This window comes from Cyprinodon tularosa, unplaced genomic scaffold (assembly GCF_016077235.1).
Source record: "Cyprinodon tularosa strain WSP-4 unplaced genomic scaffold, ASM1607723v1 ctg171, whole genome shotgun sequence".
In the NCBI taxonomy this organism is placed as follows: domain Eukaryota; kingdom Metazoa; phylum Chordata; class Actinopteri; order Cyprinodontiformes; family Cyprinodontidae; genus Cyprinodon; species Cyprinodon tularosa.
In genome coordinates this window covers 978,049-996,236 of record NW_024038541.1, presented here as the reverse complement: position 1 = coordinate 996,236, position 18,188 = coordinate 978,049, and the positions used below count along the sequence as shown (strand labels likewise).

The window sequence follows — 18,188 nt, the reverse complement described above, 5'->3', positions numbered from 1 at the left end:
TTTTATGGTTTCAAAAACAGGCCTTTTGACCGGCATCTGCAGCCTTTTATGTCCACTACAAACATCACACATCACGCTCAGTGACTGCAGGTTCTCACTCCTTTTCAAAGGGCAAACATTTCCAGAACCATGACATCCAATTTTCTCTCACAAACTGCAGATGGCGCTGCTAGACAAGATGACAAAAGGAAACTATTTACAGGATTTCATCCATAAAATATTGCACTTGTTGGCCCATTGCATTTCACAGCGAATGCCGTGATAATGCTCCTAAATCTGTAAGACAGAGTGATATTTACAGTGTCTCAGAATATAATTCTACACCAATAATGTTGGAACTGATTTCATGCATCTTTATTTTCCTTTTCATATATTTTTTTTGTATTTTTATCTACCTATGGAACAAGCAACTGACAATGTTAAGGGGATTGTAATGTTTTTGGCACTTTTTTGTGAATTTTTTTAGATGAACTGGAGACTTTTAGAAAGTTTAAACTAGTTACAACTTTTACACATTATAGACTGTAAATACAAGGATGGGTTTATATTTATGACTTTTTTTAAGCAACATACAGGGTGTATTTTCCTTTTCTTACAGAAAGGCTTTACTGTAACAGCACAAATCATGGTGAATATCAAATTATGGCTGTTATTCCATGCCAGGACACATCTGCTTTTATCATACGCTTTACTGTGCTTTATGAAATGGCGCTCAGGATGAGGAGCTTTGGGTAAGGCCTATCTGTAGATCAAACAGCACGTATGTTTGATATTTTGGCAGCATGCTCTTTGCATCAAACATTTAAAGGCTGAGGATAAGGATTGAGTTGCTTTAAAGATACTTATTAGAGAATTCATACATCTACATACAGCAAAGGGTGAAACTTGTCACATCAGTTACACAGACTCGGTTCATTCTAAAAGGAAGCAGGACTTAGAATGGGACTTACAGAGGCCGAGTTGGAGATGCTGAAAGGCCACATTTTTCCCCCTAAAAGGTAGTTGATTATTAAATGGCAACATGACATGACACACTCATGCAAATCCATTCTCACTTACTGCACAGTCACAGCCAGAGGCTTATTATTACAGTTGTTACACAAAGGAAAGCCGCTACATTGCCTAGTGCGATAAATCCTAGATTTGGCAGCTCTAGGAGTCAAAAATTACCCCCCAAAAAAGAACAATTTACACCATACAGAAGATTTTATAGATGTGTTAAAGCACTCACTGATTCTATTTCTTGTATAGGTTTTCTTAAAGATATTAAAGGTCAGAGGGACAACCTGTGTAAGTGCTGAACTATTTCAAGCTCTGCCAGACCCAACTGGTTTATGATCAAACTAACTAGCTGAAGGATACTGGTTCCCTCAATTCTAAATAACCTGTGATGCTATGTTTTACATTAGTAATAAGTGTACTCCTTGTTACTTGTTTATTATATAATGTGATAAAGTTGGGAGTTAATGCAACAGCCTTTGCTATTTTACTACTTAAGAGGCTTTGAAGTGCAGTCCAGAGAGGGCAGTATTGGCAGGGTGATGGTCTGCATTCTACTGTCCCTGATAGCTTTCTAACGCTGCTCACTAACAGTTGCATCCAGGCTGCTGGAGGGGCGGAGCGCTGTCTGTCAGTTTGGTGGTGGGGGCTCCTGTAGTGACAGCCGGATCTGTGTCCAGGCTCTCAGACATCTTGTCACAAATTAGGTCGACGAGACGCTCAAAGGTCTGTTTGACGTTGATGTTGTCTTTTGCGCTTGTCTCAAAGAACTCAAAACCTGCAGGAAAGAAAACTAAATGTGAATCATTCAAAAAGGAGAAATTTATTAGCATAGCTTTTTCTTGTTTTTATTTTCTTGCAAGTTCTCAAACCCCTTCAACCCTTTTTTTTACACATCTCCCAAGTAAGAAGTCGTGGCTTAATTTATTTACAGCCTATGAATAGTACACCTTTATATATTCCAGTGCATCTAATTTCATTCAGAAATTATTAAACAATCCCTCAGAGGTTTGTTAAAGATTATTAGGGAACAAACAACATTATGAAGACCAATGCACACCAAAGACTGTGTTAGGTTTCTGTTTTATGTCATGTTTTTCTTTTGAGTATCCAGTTTTGCTTTTCTCCTTGTTTCCTAGTTTTTATGATTTAATTCTTAGTTTATTGTGTTTTTTGTTTTTTTTCTCAGTTACTGTCTTAGTCTTGGTTCTGTTATGTTTTCTTTTGAGTGTTTAGTTTCACTGTTCTCCATGTTTTTTAGTCCTAGTGGTTTAATTATTATTTTGTTGTGTTTTCTAGTTATTTCCAGTCTTTCAGGTTTTTAATTTGTTGCCCCCTGCTGCCCTCTTGTATTCTCCTTTCTCCCTAGCTCCTGTTTTGTTTCTGCTCTGTCCTCACCTGTTCCCAATCTTCTCATTGGCCCTCTCTTTGTCTCTGTCTCCTTTAAAAGCCCTCTCTCTTCAGTTCATCTTTGCTGGGTCCTACTGTAACTTCGTCTCACATGCTCCAACTTCGTCTCTCTGAGCCTTCCTCCTTGAGTTTTGATTCCCTGATGTCTCCATGGTTTTCTGGTTTGTTTTCTTCTTATTTTTTCATGTTTTGAATTTTTGAATTTTGGACTCCTGGTTTCTTATTTGTTTTTTGGACTTTGTTTTCTTTTTGGATTTTGGATTCTTGGTTGCCAGTTTGTTTGGACTTTGTTTTTTTTAGTTACCGTTCATTAAACCAACCATGAATTCACCTTTGCCTGCCTGCCTCTGCTTTTGCGTCCTCAACCCATAAACAAATCTTGACGGACTGGTCTGCGATAAAATTGTGCAGAAGGTTAAAGCAGTATTAGGTTGCAATACAGCTGTTTAATTCATATGTAGAGAATATGATGCAGCTATAAGTATACCAAGAAATAATGATCTACCTGAATTTACAGCTTAAGCAGGGAGAGAATTAATCAGAGAAGCTGTCAAAAACTATTCAAGACTATAAGCTAAGGTGATAAATCTGCTGAATGGATATACTACAAAGTTCTTGTCTTTGGACCTGTCTTTGAAAACGAGCTGATTAGCGAGTCACTTCATCTGGATGGCATGAATTGTTATCAGATAATAACATAGTAACCTTGGTGTTATTTCTGCTCTGGATTTCACTAAATTCCATAAATAAGTTTCTAAAATGTCCGTCTTTCATCTCCTGAATATTGCCAAAATTAGAAATATCTTATCCAGGTGTGATGCTGAGAAACTAGTCTATGCATTTGTTACTTTAAGGCTGGACTATTCTAATTCTTTACAATTGAAAGTCCATAAACTGTTGTTAAAAGCCTCCAGCTGATCCTAAATTCTGAAGCCAGAGTTCTGATGAAAATTAAAAAGAAAGATCATATTTCTCCTGTTTTAGATTCCCTTGTTTGGCTTCCTGTGGAATCCCGAATAGCATTTAAAACCCTTCTTCTCACATGCAAAAGCCTACGGTAAATAACCAAGCTGCATCTTATATCAGCTATCTGACTGTTCCTTGTGTTTCTAACAGAGAACCTCTCTCTCAATCTGAAGGATTCTAGTGGTTCCTAGAATTGCTAAAAGTAGAATGGGAGGCAGATCTTTTAGGTATCAGGCTCTTCTCCTGTTGAAAAAACTACTGATTCTGATCCATGAGACAGACATCCTGTCTAATTTTAAGATTAGGCATAAACATTTGTTTTTCATAAAGCTTATAGTTAGAGTAGTTCAGGCTACCCTGAGCTATCTCTATAGTTATGCTGCTATAGGCTCATGAGCTTAGACTGCTGGAGAACATAGGGACCTCTTTTCATCATTCTACTTCAGTCTTCCTCTATTTTCCAACTCTGCAGAATTTGTTAGTTTAACACCTAACTTCTGATGGCCTGTTCCTGTTTGGCTGTAAATTTATCCCAAAGAGATAAATCCCCAGCTGCTGGAGGTGCTCTGCTGCCATAAGCACCTCCAGTTATAGATGATAGAGTTGTCAATAGCTCTATGCAATCAGTGGGTTATACTTTAATAGAAAACATTTTACCTATCTCTGTGTCTGTATGATTAGATTGAATTTAATTGTCCCTGTAAAGTGCTGTGTGATTACATGTGTTGAGTTATAGCACTATATGCATAAATGCAAATCTGGTGCTTCAGAAAGACTGTTAAAATAAAACCACTGAAAGCCATTCTACCTCTAGTTTCAAGTCATGGAGTGGACACAGCAACACAGGAAAATGAACACAAATGGAAAACAAGGTTTGGTTTGGGGAGATAAAGCTAAGAAGTCTTTGCCTAAATATCCAACTGAAAAGCTCAGTGAAGATTTAAAACTTGAAATTATAGCATATTTAATCGATAGCCAGATAGAAATGTAATCCAGGCTTTAAAGATTTTCTTCAAATGTTGCAAAACATCTATAATTTTTCCTCCCATATCATAATTGATGCATGTCCTTGTGTTTGCTAATCCAATTAAGTTGCAATGACACACTTTGAAATGTGTTACTGTAACATGCGAGTTCAGTTCTTATGTATACTTTCACAGGATTGTGTGAATAATGTTTTTATGCATCAATTTTTTTGTGTTGAGCATTCTAGTAGCTGTAGATGACCTACCCAACTGTTCGGCGAGCAGGCGGCCACTATCCACTGAGACCACCCTCTCTTCCTCCATATCACACTTATTCCCAGCGAGAACCACCTGAGCATTATCCCAGGAGTAGGTCTTTATCTGAGTCGACCTGCACAGAATCAGAAACAAACATATTTTCTGTCTGTTGCAAGAAAAAACAGTCAGACCTATATTGTTGTGTCATTGTTTACTTGATAAGGTCTTAAAAAAAACAAAAAAAAACCCAGAAAGATGCAGGGGGGATAGACATGATGGAATGTTTGTTCGCCATTTGGAGCAGTCATGAACAGTGATTACATCCATGTTCTCTTGGCACTGGGCAGTATGTGAGTCACTAACAGGGTTAGCAGAAGAAATGGGTCAGATTCAGATCTTGGATGTGAAAATTTGCTGCAAGTTCTTGATCAAATATGGGTCATATTTTAGACTAGAAATAAAGTGTATATTCTATTATATTCTTTTCTGTGTTCTCCTCTTAGATTGAGTTTTTTTTTGGGTTTCCATAGATAAACTATTTGTTAAATGCATAAATCTCTGTGCTTTTTAATACTAAGATAAATAAAATTAGTTAACATAGACAGGAAAAGCCCACCACAATTAGTCTTCACCATAATAATCACCCTCATCATCATTCCTTCTATCATCATCCTCATCTACAACATCATAATCATTCTTATGATTATCAAGATATGCATTACACTCTTTGAAATTGTTTTTGCCCTGCCCTGCATCATACCCATCCTTGTTCTTGTTCATCAACCTCATTGATGTCATCCCCACAAATAATATCCTCATCATCTTCACTCTCATTGTTTATCCTTCTCATATTTACTGATGTTGACACAAACCTTTACTTAATCATACACACTTTCATCATACTCATTATCATTGTTCTCTTCATAGTTACCAAAATAATAATAATCTTCTTTTTATCTACCTTTTCCTTATCTCATAATCATTGTCATTCCTCATCTTTCCTCTCATACGTGTCCCATCTGGTCCTAATTTAAATTTGACTATATTAGAAATAAGTTTCGTATTGTATTGTATATAAATATCACTCCTCTTGAGAACATAACTAATTTTCTGTAATCACTGTCAGTTTAGAACTATTGAATACAGCTCAGATTGGGTGTAATTATTGACCATGAGTCTATTGAATAAAGAAATCAGTTAATCCAAAGACTTTAAAGAAATCTGCTGTTTAAACCTACAGGGAAGGTGGAGATACTAAATTTGCTTATAAAAAAAAAAAACTTGGATCTGTCACATAGAAAGTATATATGTGTAAAATAACAACTGTATGGAAAACAGGAGAAAAAAAAGCTTTACAGATGCACTATACAGTGGGGCAAAAAAGTATTTAGTCAGCCACCAATAGTGCAAGTTCTCCCACTCAAAAAGATGAGAGAGGCCGGTAATTTTCATCATAGATATACCTCAACTATGAGAGACAAAATGAGGAAAAAAAATCCAGAAAATCACATTGTCTGATTTTTAAAGAATTTATTTGCAAAATATGGTGGAAAATAAGTATTTGGTCAGTTACAAACAAGCAAGATTTCTGGCTCTCACAGACCTGTAACTTCTTCTGTAAGAGGCTCCTCTGTCCTCCACTCGTTACCTTCATTAATGGCACCTGTTTGAACCTGTTATCAGTATAAAAGACACCTGTCCACAACCTCAAACAGTCACACTCTAAACTCCACCATGGCCAAAACTAGAGAGCTGTCAAAGGACACCCGAAACAAAATTATAGACCTGCACCAGGCTGGGAAGTCTGAATCTGCAATAGGTAAACAGCTTGGTGTGAAGAAATCAACTGTGGGATCAGTTATTAGAAAATGGAAAACATACAAGACCACTGATAATCTTCCTCGATCTGGGGCTCCACGCAAGATCTCACCCCGTGGGGTCAAAATGATCACAAGAACGGTGAGTAAAAATCCCAGAACCACACGGGGGGACCTAGTGAATGACCTGCAGAGAGCTGGGACCAAAGTAACAAAGACTACCATCAGTAACACACTACGCCGCCAGGGACTCAAATCCTGCAGTGCCAGACGTGTCCCCCTGCTTAAGCCAGTACATGTCAAGGCCCGTCTCAAGTTTGCTAGAGAGCATTTGGATGATCCAGACGATGACTGGGAGAATATCATATGGTCAGATGAAACCAAAATAGAACTTTTTGGTAAAAACTCTACTCGTCGTGTTTGGAGGAGAGAGAATGCTGAGTTGCATCCAAAGAACACCATACCTACAGTGAAGCATGGGGGTGGAAACATCATGCTTTGGGGCTGTTTTTCTGCTAAGGGACCAGGACGACTGATCCGTGTGAAGGAAAGAATGAATGGGGCCATGTATCGTCAAATTTTGAGTGAAAACCTCCTTCCATCATCTGTCTTTCAGCATGACAATGATCCCAAACACACCGCCCGGGTAACGAAGGAGTGGCTTCGTAAGAAGCATTTCAAGGTCCTGGAGTGGCCTAGCCAGTCTCCAGATCTCAACCCCATAGCAAATCTTTGGAGGGAGTTGAAAGTCCGTGTTGCCCAGCGACAGCCCCAGAACATCACTGCTCTAGAGGAGATCTGCATGGAGGAATGGGCCAAAATACCAGCAACAGTGTGTAAAAACCTTGTGAAGACTTACAGAAAACATTTGATCTCTGTCATTGCCAACAAAGGGTATATAACAAAGTATTGAGATGAACTTTTGTTATTGACCAAATACTTTCTTTCCACCATATTTTGCAAATAAATTCTTTAAAAATCAGCCAACTTGATTTTCTGGATTTTTTTTTCTCATTTTGTCTCTCATAGTTGAGGTATATCTATGTTGAAAATTATCGGCCTCTCTCATCTTATTAAGTGGGAGAACTTGCACTATTGGTGGCTGACTAAATACTTTTTTGCCCCACTGTATAGTGATGAAAAAAATAAAGATTTCAATATGAACATTTCTATACTGTAATTAAAGTTAAACAAAAGCATTTTCAAAAATGGCTAATCCTGTAGTATAAGAACTGTTAAAGTTGAATTACACAGCAGATATTTTTATAAAACAAAATGACAATTACTGTCTATCTTGGTGTTTATTTTCATAATAATGCCTCAGTATATATTTACTAGGCGGTTACCATCACAACTCTGAGCTGCTTTATTTCTGACAAGTTAAGCAACATGCTGAGGTGAGGTTGCACTCTCACTGAAAGCATGGCAGCAACCACAGCTGAGAACAGGAGAGACAGAGCAAGAGACTAAAAGAAAGACTGACTAACAAACAGAGATGGCAACAAGATATTAGACCTTGTCCTTCCACTGCCTGACCGTTATTTAACGAGGCAGGTCCTTTGTTGAAAAGAATTTCTTGCTTTCTCTAAAATATCAATGATTACAAGTGGTATTCAGTTAATAAAGATTCATGTTGGAAATGAATAAATGTGTTAAATAATTTAATTTAAATTTAAAGTCAGTGTTATGGAACTTCTCTGGGTCATCTTCCCCCAGGCATGAAATGGGTATGTCACAAGATTAACCTAAACACAGTTCAGGACGGAGCCATTGCCATGGTAACCTCCTTTTTTCTTTCAACCTTGTCAACAGGAATATGAGCAAGTACAACTAAAGCTTTTGGTGTAGACAGAATATGAGCATTCGGTTAATGTGGATATAGTTTATTTCCCTGTTCTCTGTCTGCTAAGTGAGCTTTCAGGTAACTCAGGCCTGTTGTACATATGGCTCCCTTTCATCACATAAGCATTACAGTCGGTGCTCAGACTGCAGTAAACCATCAAAGGCTCAGAGGGCTCCTGAAATAATTATAGGTGGATCTGGCTATGACCTGCAAAAGAAAGTGTGTCTGCATCAAAATAGATTGATTTAAACCTGCCTGCTTATATCAGGGTAAAACGTGTCACACTGATGGAAAACATTTGGTCTCATATCATATCTCTCCTATCCTAGCTTCTCTTCATTGGCTTCCTGTTAAATCCAGAATAGAATGTAAAATCCTCCTTCTCACATATAAAACCTTAAATGGCCAAGTCCCGTTTTATCAGAGATATGATTGTTCCTTATATTCCTAACAGAGCACGTCACTCTAGCTCTGCAGGTTTAATAGTGGTTCCTATAATTTCGTAAAGTAGAATGGGAGGCAGTTCTTTTAGTTCTGTCTCGTCTCCTGTGGAAATAAAACTTTCTATTCGTTACTTCGAGGCTGGACTGCTGAAATTCTTTACTGTCAGGAAGTTCTCAAATGTAATTAAATGCCTTCAGATTATTCTGCATCTAAAATTCTGATGACAGTAAAAAAAAAAAAACATCTATTTTTGGTTCACTCCCTGTTAAATTGAGACTATGATATAAAATTTCTCAATGTCAAGTATAAAGCACTAAAAAACAACTAAGATTAGGGGTTCAAACCCTCCTATTTTCTAAAACTGAAAATCAGACTTGATCAGGTTATACTAACCTATCTCTATAATGCTACTATAAGCTTAGGTTACTGGAAGACATAGAAACCTATTTTATCATTCTTCTTTGTTCTATCTCTACAGTGTTCCATTAACTATTAGTTCAACTTCTAACCTTATTTTCTCTCTGCCTTTTTTGTTATTGTATACATCTGGCCTGGCAATTTGTTTAGCTGTAACACCATCTTGGAGGTAGGCATCAGTTGGGCTGCTGCCATCAACAGCTTTGATTACAGATGATAGAGTTGGGTCTGTTTTTCACTGTTAAGTCCTATTTCACTCCTAGACATAGCTATGGGCTCAGCTCAACTATATGCTCTCATTCATCATTTTAACTTTAAAACCAGCCCAGAGCTCATCCACTTAACTGATTAATTCCTAGACAGAGAAACTTAAGGAGCTACAGTAGATTAAAATGACCTTCTATAACACAGAGAATATTCATGGGCCAGTGCTTATATGTTGAAATACAAAAGTATGTCTTCTTCTATCTCCTTGAACCCCCCATTGGCCTCAGTAAAAGGCTGCTCACACTGAGCCTGATTCTGCTGGATGTTTCTTCTTATTAAAAGGGGTTTTTTCTCTCCATGGGCTCTGCATGTATGCTCAGTGTGAGGGATTGATGCAAAGTCAATGACAATGGCAGTGTCTGAATTAAGAAACTTGCAAATTAATGTCTCATAGATGAGAGTAAAGGTAGAAACGCATGAAAACAACTTGTCTTTTCATAACCCTAAAGTGCTCCACAAATTAGCTTTGAAGATAACGCAGGTAAACTACAAATTAATTGCCCTCTATGTTAGATGATATAATCTTATCTTATCTTAAGCATAAGCTGAATGACATAATTTCCTCTAAAAATGCCAACTCTGAGCTGACAAACCAGTTCAGTTTTCCAAATAGATATAAATGCATTTGACACTCGATTAATAAACATTGGGACACATGCTGTCTCTGGCATCCTTCAGTTTCTTTTTTAGTGTAAGAACACTAACCCAGAAACCTAGTTTCTCTGACTGGTTGAATGGTACCATCCAAGTCCTGATTGCATCATCAGAAAGAACAGCTTTTGGCTCAGCTTAGTTATAGCCTGAAAAGGCTTTGCTGATTCATGAAAGGACATGAAATTTGAACTTAACCACCAAGATATGCCATCTGTAGAGAGAGTCTGTCAGATCTCACATGGAAAGTATTTATTAGCAGATAAAAATGACTCCTCTAAGATAAAAAAAAAACACATTACATAAAAACTTAAATCTACTGCTTTTGGTAAACTATATTCAGAGAATTCACTGATATAAATCATAACAACTAACTTACCAGTCCTGCACAGCGCCGAAGGATTCCTCATTGGTAATGTCATACATCAGGATGAAACCCATGGCTCCACGATAGTAAGCTGTAGTGATGGTCCTATAGCGCTCCTGGCCTGCAGTGTCCTACACACAGACATCATTATTAGGTATCACTGATCCAGCCTTGTACAGAAAAGGCTGCACACACAGGAACACAGTGTCCATGAACCAGCATTTACATTATTAATGCGCTGCTATTAATACAGATAAAACCTGACCTGCTTGATGTAGCCATAGCTGCCATCTTTTTAAAGCTTCCTCTTCATTTATGCCTGCTAGCTAGAACTAATCATGATATTAATAGCTTGTCTGGCTTTGCAATGATGAGGTGCATAGAGCATCACCAGCTGGAGATGTTGATTTGTTCTTTTTCTGAATAAAATAATCCATCATCTGTGTTGAAGCTTCACTGATACAGAAACCATGACGTACATTTGTTTTAAAGACGTCTAATATATAGAAATAAGACTAGTCGATTAAATAAGTGAGTTTGTGTACATTAATGTGTCACAGTCAAAAGAGGTTAAGAAAGTAAATAAGTGTATCTACAGCTGGGAAATTGTACAGTTCTTATCACAGCACAGTTGAGTTGTTGTATTGTGGATTACATAATTCAAAATCTCTTCAATTTCTCATGCTGATACTCATGCTTGTTCTTACACCCACAACAAGTTGGTTTCCAGGCTGTCTGTGAATCAAGGCAGAGGATTTCTGGCTGCTCTACTTGGCTCCTTATGAACAGACAGCAAACAGGCAGCTCTGGATTGTGTTTGCTGCGGTAATCTGGCGTTCTGTTTGCCTGCACACGGTCGCAACAGTGGGCCTGTTATAGCCAGAGGACACATCTGACCTACACACCGCAGAGACGCAGCTCACAGCCGGCCAGCCCTGTTTCCATGTCCCTCACTGCAGCTGAGACTTTGTGTCAATTTAGATCAAAACCAGCACCCAGCCTATAATGTACACTAAAGTTCTATACAGCATATAGTGATTTAAAAAGGACTTTATTCTAACTGTTTCATGTTATTAACACACTTCAATATATTTAGACCAAAACAAAGTAACACAAGTCTGAAAAGTGCAATATATATTTGATTTCAGCTCATTAATCAGCTTAACTCAGCTCCTAAACAAAACCCCGTGTAGCTAATGGGCTTCAAAAGTTAAAACCTTGTGAGCAATTTAGTATGAGTATAGAAAGCATTTTTTCAGTAAGGGTTGTTCAAGCTAAAAGCATAATAAAAAACAAGAAATGTGCTAGAACGGCCAGAAGGAGTGTTATGGACATATAAAGCAAGTCTGGTTATATTATAATTTCACAAGTTCTAAACATCTAAAAACACTGTTTGGTGTTTTATCCAAGATGAATTATGGTTACTCTGAATTTCTTGCAAAAAACCTTAGGGAACATTGTTTAGCAAATTATTTGGTCATGTCCTCCACATAGATGGCCTTCAAAGAAAAGTGGTGAGAGAAAGTCCCTGTTGAAAGAGAGCTCTAGAAACATGTGTTTTTAGTTGGCTAAAATCCATGTAGGTGGCATGGTAAACATGTGAGGAGACAAAACTGTTTCAACTTCATGCAAGAAAATCTTTCTGGCAGAAAAATACCACTACAGTATTTCTCCCTTTGGATGCTTGTGAAACCTGTACTGTGAAATTTGGTGGTGGCAACATAATGCTAGGGTGCTGTTTTTATGTCAGCACAGACAGGAAGCTGATCAGAGTTGATGGAAGGATAGAGTTAGCTAAATACAGAGCAACCCTGGAAAAATATGTGTTAGAGGCTCCAAAAGCCATACTGGCCAAAGCCCCATTTTAGCAGGACAAGGAGCCTATGGATACAGTTAAGAGAAAAAATGGAACATTTAAACATGACCCAAGAACCTTTACTCTTCTTCTTTTTCTGAATAAAGTTAAAAAAAAACAGTGTAACAGAAAAATAATCTGCTTCAGTCCAGGAAAGTTGAGCACTTTAAATAGCTTTGCTTGGTGTCTAATGGTCAGCAGAAATCAGGAAAGCAGCTGACATCTTAAAGCAGGAAGGCAGCAAGCAGAAAATCACTGGACGCAAAAACCTGCTTGTTCTGAATGTATCTGTTTCTAATGCTATTTCCATCAATCTGTTTTATTCATCACAACCTCACACATTTAAAGTGAACCTCCCATGTATTATGAGGTATGACAACCACAAAGACTTTAGCCAATTCCCATCTTCTTAAAAGGCTTATTCTACTCTATCCCTCAGCTCTTTTTCCACTGATTAAAACAGGCACAGCATTTTCTGGATGCAAAGGGCTATGCTTTTTGTCTCAGAATATGCTTGTCTTGCTGCTGATAAAAACACATTATACTGATTAGCCTTCCTTTTCATGGTCAGACAATATGTTTTTTGAGGATGGATAATTGCTGCAAAGGGTTAGAAAAAAGAGCAAAACCATAAAGAAGGTTTTATGGTTTTGCTCTTTTATATATATATATATATATATATATATATATATATATATATATATATATATATATATATATATATATATATATATATATATATATATATATATATATATATATTTTTTTTTTTTTTTTATATATATATATATTTATATATATGTTGCATTTAGTCTCTGGGTAAAGGGAGATAATCTGCTTCTGTAGCTCAGATGAACTCCCAATTAAACCATTCCAAACTCTGGTTTCGCACACTTTCTGAGAAAGGTGTTGCTTCTGCGTTCTGTGTGAAACTTTAACACTTACTACTCTGCTGTCAATTATGCTGAAATTTCCATCTGCCTCCACACTTAGATCAGAGTGCAAGGAAGCACAATGAAGTTGTTTACCAATTTTTTTTTATAAAGGAAATAAATCATTGATTATGCTAATTCAATGAAATATTAGATTGAATAACAAACAGTACTGATTCGGCTCTTATTTGAGATTTTACAACAGTTTTTCAAGGGCAAAATAGAAATTCATTCTAGCTCCTTAACATTAGCCCATTATAAGATGATTTAAAGTTAATGTGCAGAATATAAATGTTTTAGCTGTGAAAAGATCCATAGTCATATTTTTTGCACAAATCTTAATTTGTCCAATTAGTCAAAACACTGACATGAACTGTATTAATTCTCAACAGCTGTGCTGTTCTTATTGTTGCTCCTAGATATATAGGTCACCTGTGAAATATCTAAGCAAAAAATGGTAAAAAAAAAAAAAAAAAAAAAAAAGAATGGACCAAATAGACTCTTTATATAGAACAGCAGCCTCTCAGTGATGGAGATCACATTATAGGAGCAAAGCAAAGGGACCTCATCTTCAAGAGAACTTGGAGACTATGAGATTAAAAAATACATTGAATCTTGAAATATCAGATTTAAAATGATGACAAGGTAAATAGTTTATTCCCTCTTTAAATAGGATGAATTACTTGTATGGTTCAACTAAACAAGATTTTAAAGAGATGTGGACAACAAAATAGATGACTAGTCTGCTTGCATTATTCTGCACACCCTCAAACTAATACAGTGTTAAGAATATTTATGCAGTCCAAGAACTCTGCAGTACCCCATATCGTGTAATGCAAATATTTGCTCTAAATAGAAAGAAAATTTCTCCTAATCTATTGCTATTTGAGTGCATTTCTGATTTGCGGCTTTTGTTTGAAGAACTTCAATAACTTGACTTTGGTCTTTGATGTGCTTGTAGTTTTACATTTTTAGGTTTTCTCACTGTGATACTGAAAATTTAAATCCCTCTTTATACTCATCTTTCTAGCAACACCTACTGTAAAGATTTTAGCTCAGGGCTGACTGCTTATAATTAAACCCTGTTAAAGCTTGTTAAAACCCCAAATTCTATCTATGGAAGTAAGGTAAGCCCAGACCATTATGCTTCCAGTCCCATGTTTTTCTGTGATTGTAGCAGTTTTAAGCTATTGTGGGGTGTTATTTCTGTACACAGCAATTCTTTTGGAATTATTGCTCAAAGTCTAAACACATCCTGTAGGGTTTGGGGAAGTTTTAGCAAGGTACAGATGTTCTCCTTTAAAAAAGAAGTAGTTTTACAAACCTGATCATCAACATTCACACATAAAGAGTTTGTTTTCACTTATAGAATACAACCCAGTATTAACACAAACATTCCTACAGCTTTTTCTGTCTTGTTAACAGCCTCTAGCACCTTTCCTACATGTTCCATCCTGCCTGTTAATCAATTTTGAGAGTAAAGCTTTTCGAATACCTATTTTTAAATAATTTCTGTAATTATTAAAGATTATGTTTAATGACCCCAGATATATATGTATATTGCTTTGGATGTTTTTATAGAATCCATTATGTCTCGGACATTCATATGATCATATATAACCTCCAGAAAATTTCTGGCCTTAGATAAAGAATGAAAAAATAAAACTAAGAAATCCATGGCTGATGAGATCAACTATGACAATTCAGTTCAGTTGAATTTCACACAAAATAATCTCACATTAAAAGGGATTTATAGCTTTAGAAGATCCCTTGTAATCCCTGATATCTTTAAAATTACAACAGATAAACGGTCTCAAAATGACTAATGGCATAATAAAAGGAAACTCTTAAGCAGTGTGTTTAACAAGTTCGACGTATTGCCTTTGCAGTTTCTTAGCCAATCAAAATACTGCAGGCCAGGCAAAAATTTGCTTTAAAGCATTTTGCGGCCGCTGAATGTTTAATTCAAACTATACATGTTTAATGTCTGTGCTTGTGAATATTTCATACCCAGATCTGCAGTTTGATCCTCTTGTCATTCTTGTACACGGTCTTAACTTTGAAGTCAATGCCCACCGTGCTGACAAAGGCGGACGTGAAGGCGTCATCGGCATAGCGGAAAAGGAAGGATGTTTTTCCCACGCTGCTGTTGCCAATGATGAGTAGTTTGAACATATAGTCGAAATTTTGGTCTCCTCCCTCCCCTTTCCCCTTGACATCCTGAGTGGCAGCCATCTGCCAAAGCAAAAATAAATAGGAAGGAAAACTTAATATAAGGTAGAACAATTTTTATGGGCAAAGCTGATACTTCTGAAATAAGTTTATTCTTATTTCATAAGTTCATAAAGTGAACAATAACCATTTGGTGTAGAACTGCTGTAAATGAAAGAGGAAAGCTATAAAGGCTAGATATTGGGTGCTGAGTACATTAAGCCCGTTTTACAGGATACAGATCAGAGATGACAGAAGGCTGCGTCAGGCAAACCAGCATGACCATCACAGCAAGCTGTTGGTTTAATGAGTATTAGATAACAAGCTATTTCCACCATAGGATCATTTCTAAAATTAAGCTAAACTGTTGTTTTTAATGTTATTAATGAGAAGGCAATATAAATCTCAATGAAATCCACAAAATGAACTTAATGCAATTAATATTAGTTATCATAATTATTTGAACTTAATCAAAACAAATGTTTGTTTACACTGTGTTAAACAATAGATACATTTTAGCATAATGTACTTTATTTGGGCCAAAAAGCTGCCTTCCAGCAAAAGTTTAATATTTATCTGTCTATTTTGTAGATAAATGTATAAATTTGTAAAAGATAAGGTCAGTAAAAATATTTGTGGGTAAAATGTTTCTCCTTTGGAACAGCAGTTTGTGTATAATACAGAGACAGGGCTAATGTTTAAGTCAAACTAAGTCTTAACTATGGGGCAGCTGGATGAAGAACAGTCAGTCCTAGCTTCAAGTTGTCTAGGTTGATAAAACCATCTTTATAGAATAGATTTAAGCACTTTTTATTCAGCTTAATCTAATGAAGTGATCCTTCTCATTTAAAGTATATCCTGCCAGCTATTTCTTTTTTTTTTTCATTTTCTTTCCTTTTGTCACGGAAGACAAATAAGAAGAGCAAAATTATGTTAGCAATGAGTCAGGATTTACCTACTTAGGAGGGTAATCAGATTTTAGAAACTGGTAAGCATATGACTAACGGAGCCTTGTTGGTGTTAACCTAACATCATTTTTTAGTGAGCAGTCTATGGCAGCATAAACAAAATAACAAAAGTTGTATAGCTGAGAAAATAGCGACAAACTTCGCAAAGGTCTCTTTAGACATATATCTTCTAATATAGATTTAATTCCATGGATATTATATTGATAACAGCTTTACAACATGATAAAACACAAACAAAATTGTGTTTTTCAGTTTGATCACTTTACAGACTTATTTGTTGAAGGTAAAACTGTTCACTAAAATAGATCAGTAAACATGCCTATAGTTTTGTCTATAAGAGAGTAAACAGAAATCAGTTTGCTTGTGTACTTCATAGGATCAGTAATCATATCTGCTCTCATATCTGAGTCGCTCATAAATGTACAAAGAGTACTGGAAGATCAAACGCTTATAAAAGCTTCTCTGTTTCATGCTGTCAGCAGTCAGCATGAAATAGAGAAGTCAGGGGAAACCAGTAACACTGAGTAGATGGCAGGAAAACGGTCGTCGCTCTCTCCAAGGTGATTGCTTGCTTCTGTCCCTGAACATGTGCAATCATCTCTCCCTGCAGCCTTGCACTGAAGAAAAGATGCAGGACCTCCATCATGCAACGTCCTGCTTTAGTTAGCTTCCGTGTGTGTGTCTGTATTTGCAAGGACACCGGTTTCACGCCGTAATGAGCCGGTTCTGCAAAAAAAAAAAATAAAAAATGCAACCCAACGCCACTGAGCTAAAACGCTACATGTCAGTTAACTGTATATGGAAGACCGGTTCTGAGCAGCTGATAACGATTATATCTTTACACAAAAAATCTCCCACATGTGTGAAACTAAAAGGACATTATACGAACAAACCTGTTTCGAAGGCCTCGTTTCGACCTGTATTTGCCCCTGATAAGCAGGAGAGACGTTAATTAATCTGAACCTATACCGCAGACGCTGATCTTATGTTGCTTTTTTCTTCCCCTCTCTATCTCCGAACCAGTTTCAGCACCTTGGAGCTGTCCCCTCCGCTTCCGATCTGCGGGCTTCGGCTGCTGCTGATGGTGGTGATGATGAAGATGATGATGAATCTGGCTCGCCTAGGCAAAAGGAAGCGCGCGTCATGGGTATCATCTACGTCACGGGGACAAAGAAGAAGCAGGGCTTTGTAGTTTTATTTCCACAGTTTGAAATGCGCTGTGTGGAGCGCCTACAGCTTCTCTGGATTTATTATTTAATCTAGAACACATCCTTTCATCTTATCGAAAGCACACTCCGTTTGATGGTGCTTTTCCACATTTACATTTTGTAATTTCTCAAATCTATCTGTCTTACCTTCCCATAGAGCTCCATTGGATCCTCAGCAATATCCCGCCTATTGGTCTTTTAATTCTCTACAAAATAGATAATCTCCTAGCTGGCCAGGATTTTTTTCTTTTTCTTCCAGGAAGCAAATATAATAGGCTCTCCTTCTTTGCGTCACTCACTGTGTTTTCCAGACCTGCCAACGCCCCTGAAGCCCATGCAGCCCGGCTTCAGAGGAGCCGAGTAGGCCTAAACAAGAGGGGCCAGAGTGCTGATGAATATTAATATTATGGGCTCCACAATAGATAAACAAAAGCAGATGCTTTGCATTAAAATTGTACTCGCACATGGCAATAAATGGTGGTCATGCTTAGCTGTCATTTAATAGATAAAAAACCTGAAGTGTCCTAGACAGAAGGACTACAAATTACTGCATAAACTTTGATACTTTCAAGAATTACAATACAACAGACATTATGTAACTGCAGAATGA

General features: G+C 36.9%; 1 protein-coding gene across 4 annotated transcripts; it reads right to left on the bottom strand.

The window, feature by feature from the left end:
• rab3c (RAB3C, member RAS oncogene family) lies at positions 1 to 17,860 on the bottom strand. 4 transcript variants are annotated; one of them, XM_038281498.1, is made up of 6 exons: positions 17,264 to 17,481; positions 17,008 to 17,096; positions 15,202 to 15,426; positions 10,417 to 10,535; positions 4,607 to 4,731; positions 1 to 1,777 (listed from the first exon to the last, which is right to left on the bottom strand). In XM_038281498.1, exons 2-6 carry the CDS (start codon positions 17,014 to 17,016, stop codon positions 1,587 to 1,589), a joined length of 669 nt encoding a protein of 222 aa, XP_038137426.1. In that variant the 5' UTR covers positions 17,017 to 17,096; positions 17,264 to 17,481; the 3' UTR covers positions 1 to 1,586. The 4 variants fall into 4 exon arrangements, with proteins under 4 accessions (XP_038137426.1, XP_038137425.1, XP_038137428.1 ...); XM_038281497.1 differs by lacking the exons at positions 17,008 to 17,096; positions 17,264 to 17,481 and adding an exon at positions 17,726 to 17,860; XM_038281500.1 differs by lacking the exon at positions 17,008 to 17,096 and having other exon boundaries at positions 17,403 to 17,543.
• Between the last annotated feature and the right edge of the window lie 328 nt (positions 17,861 to 18,188).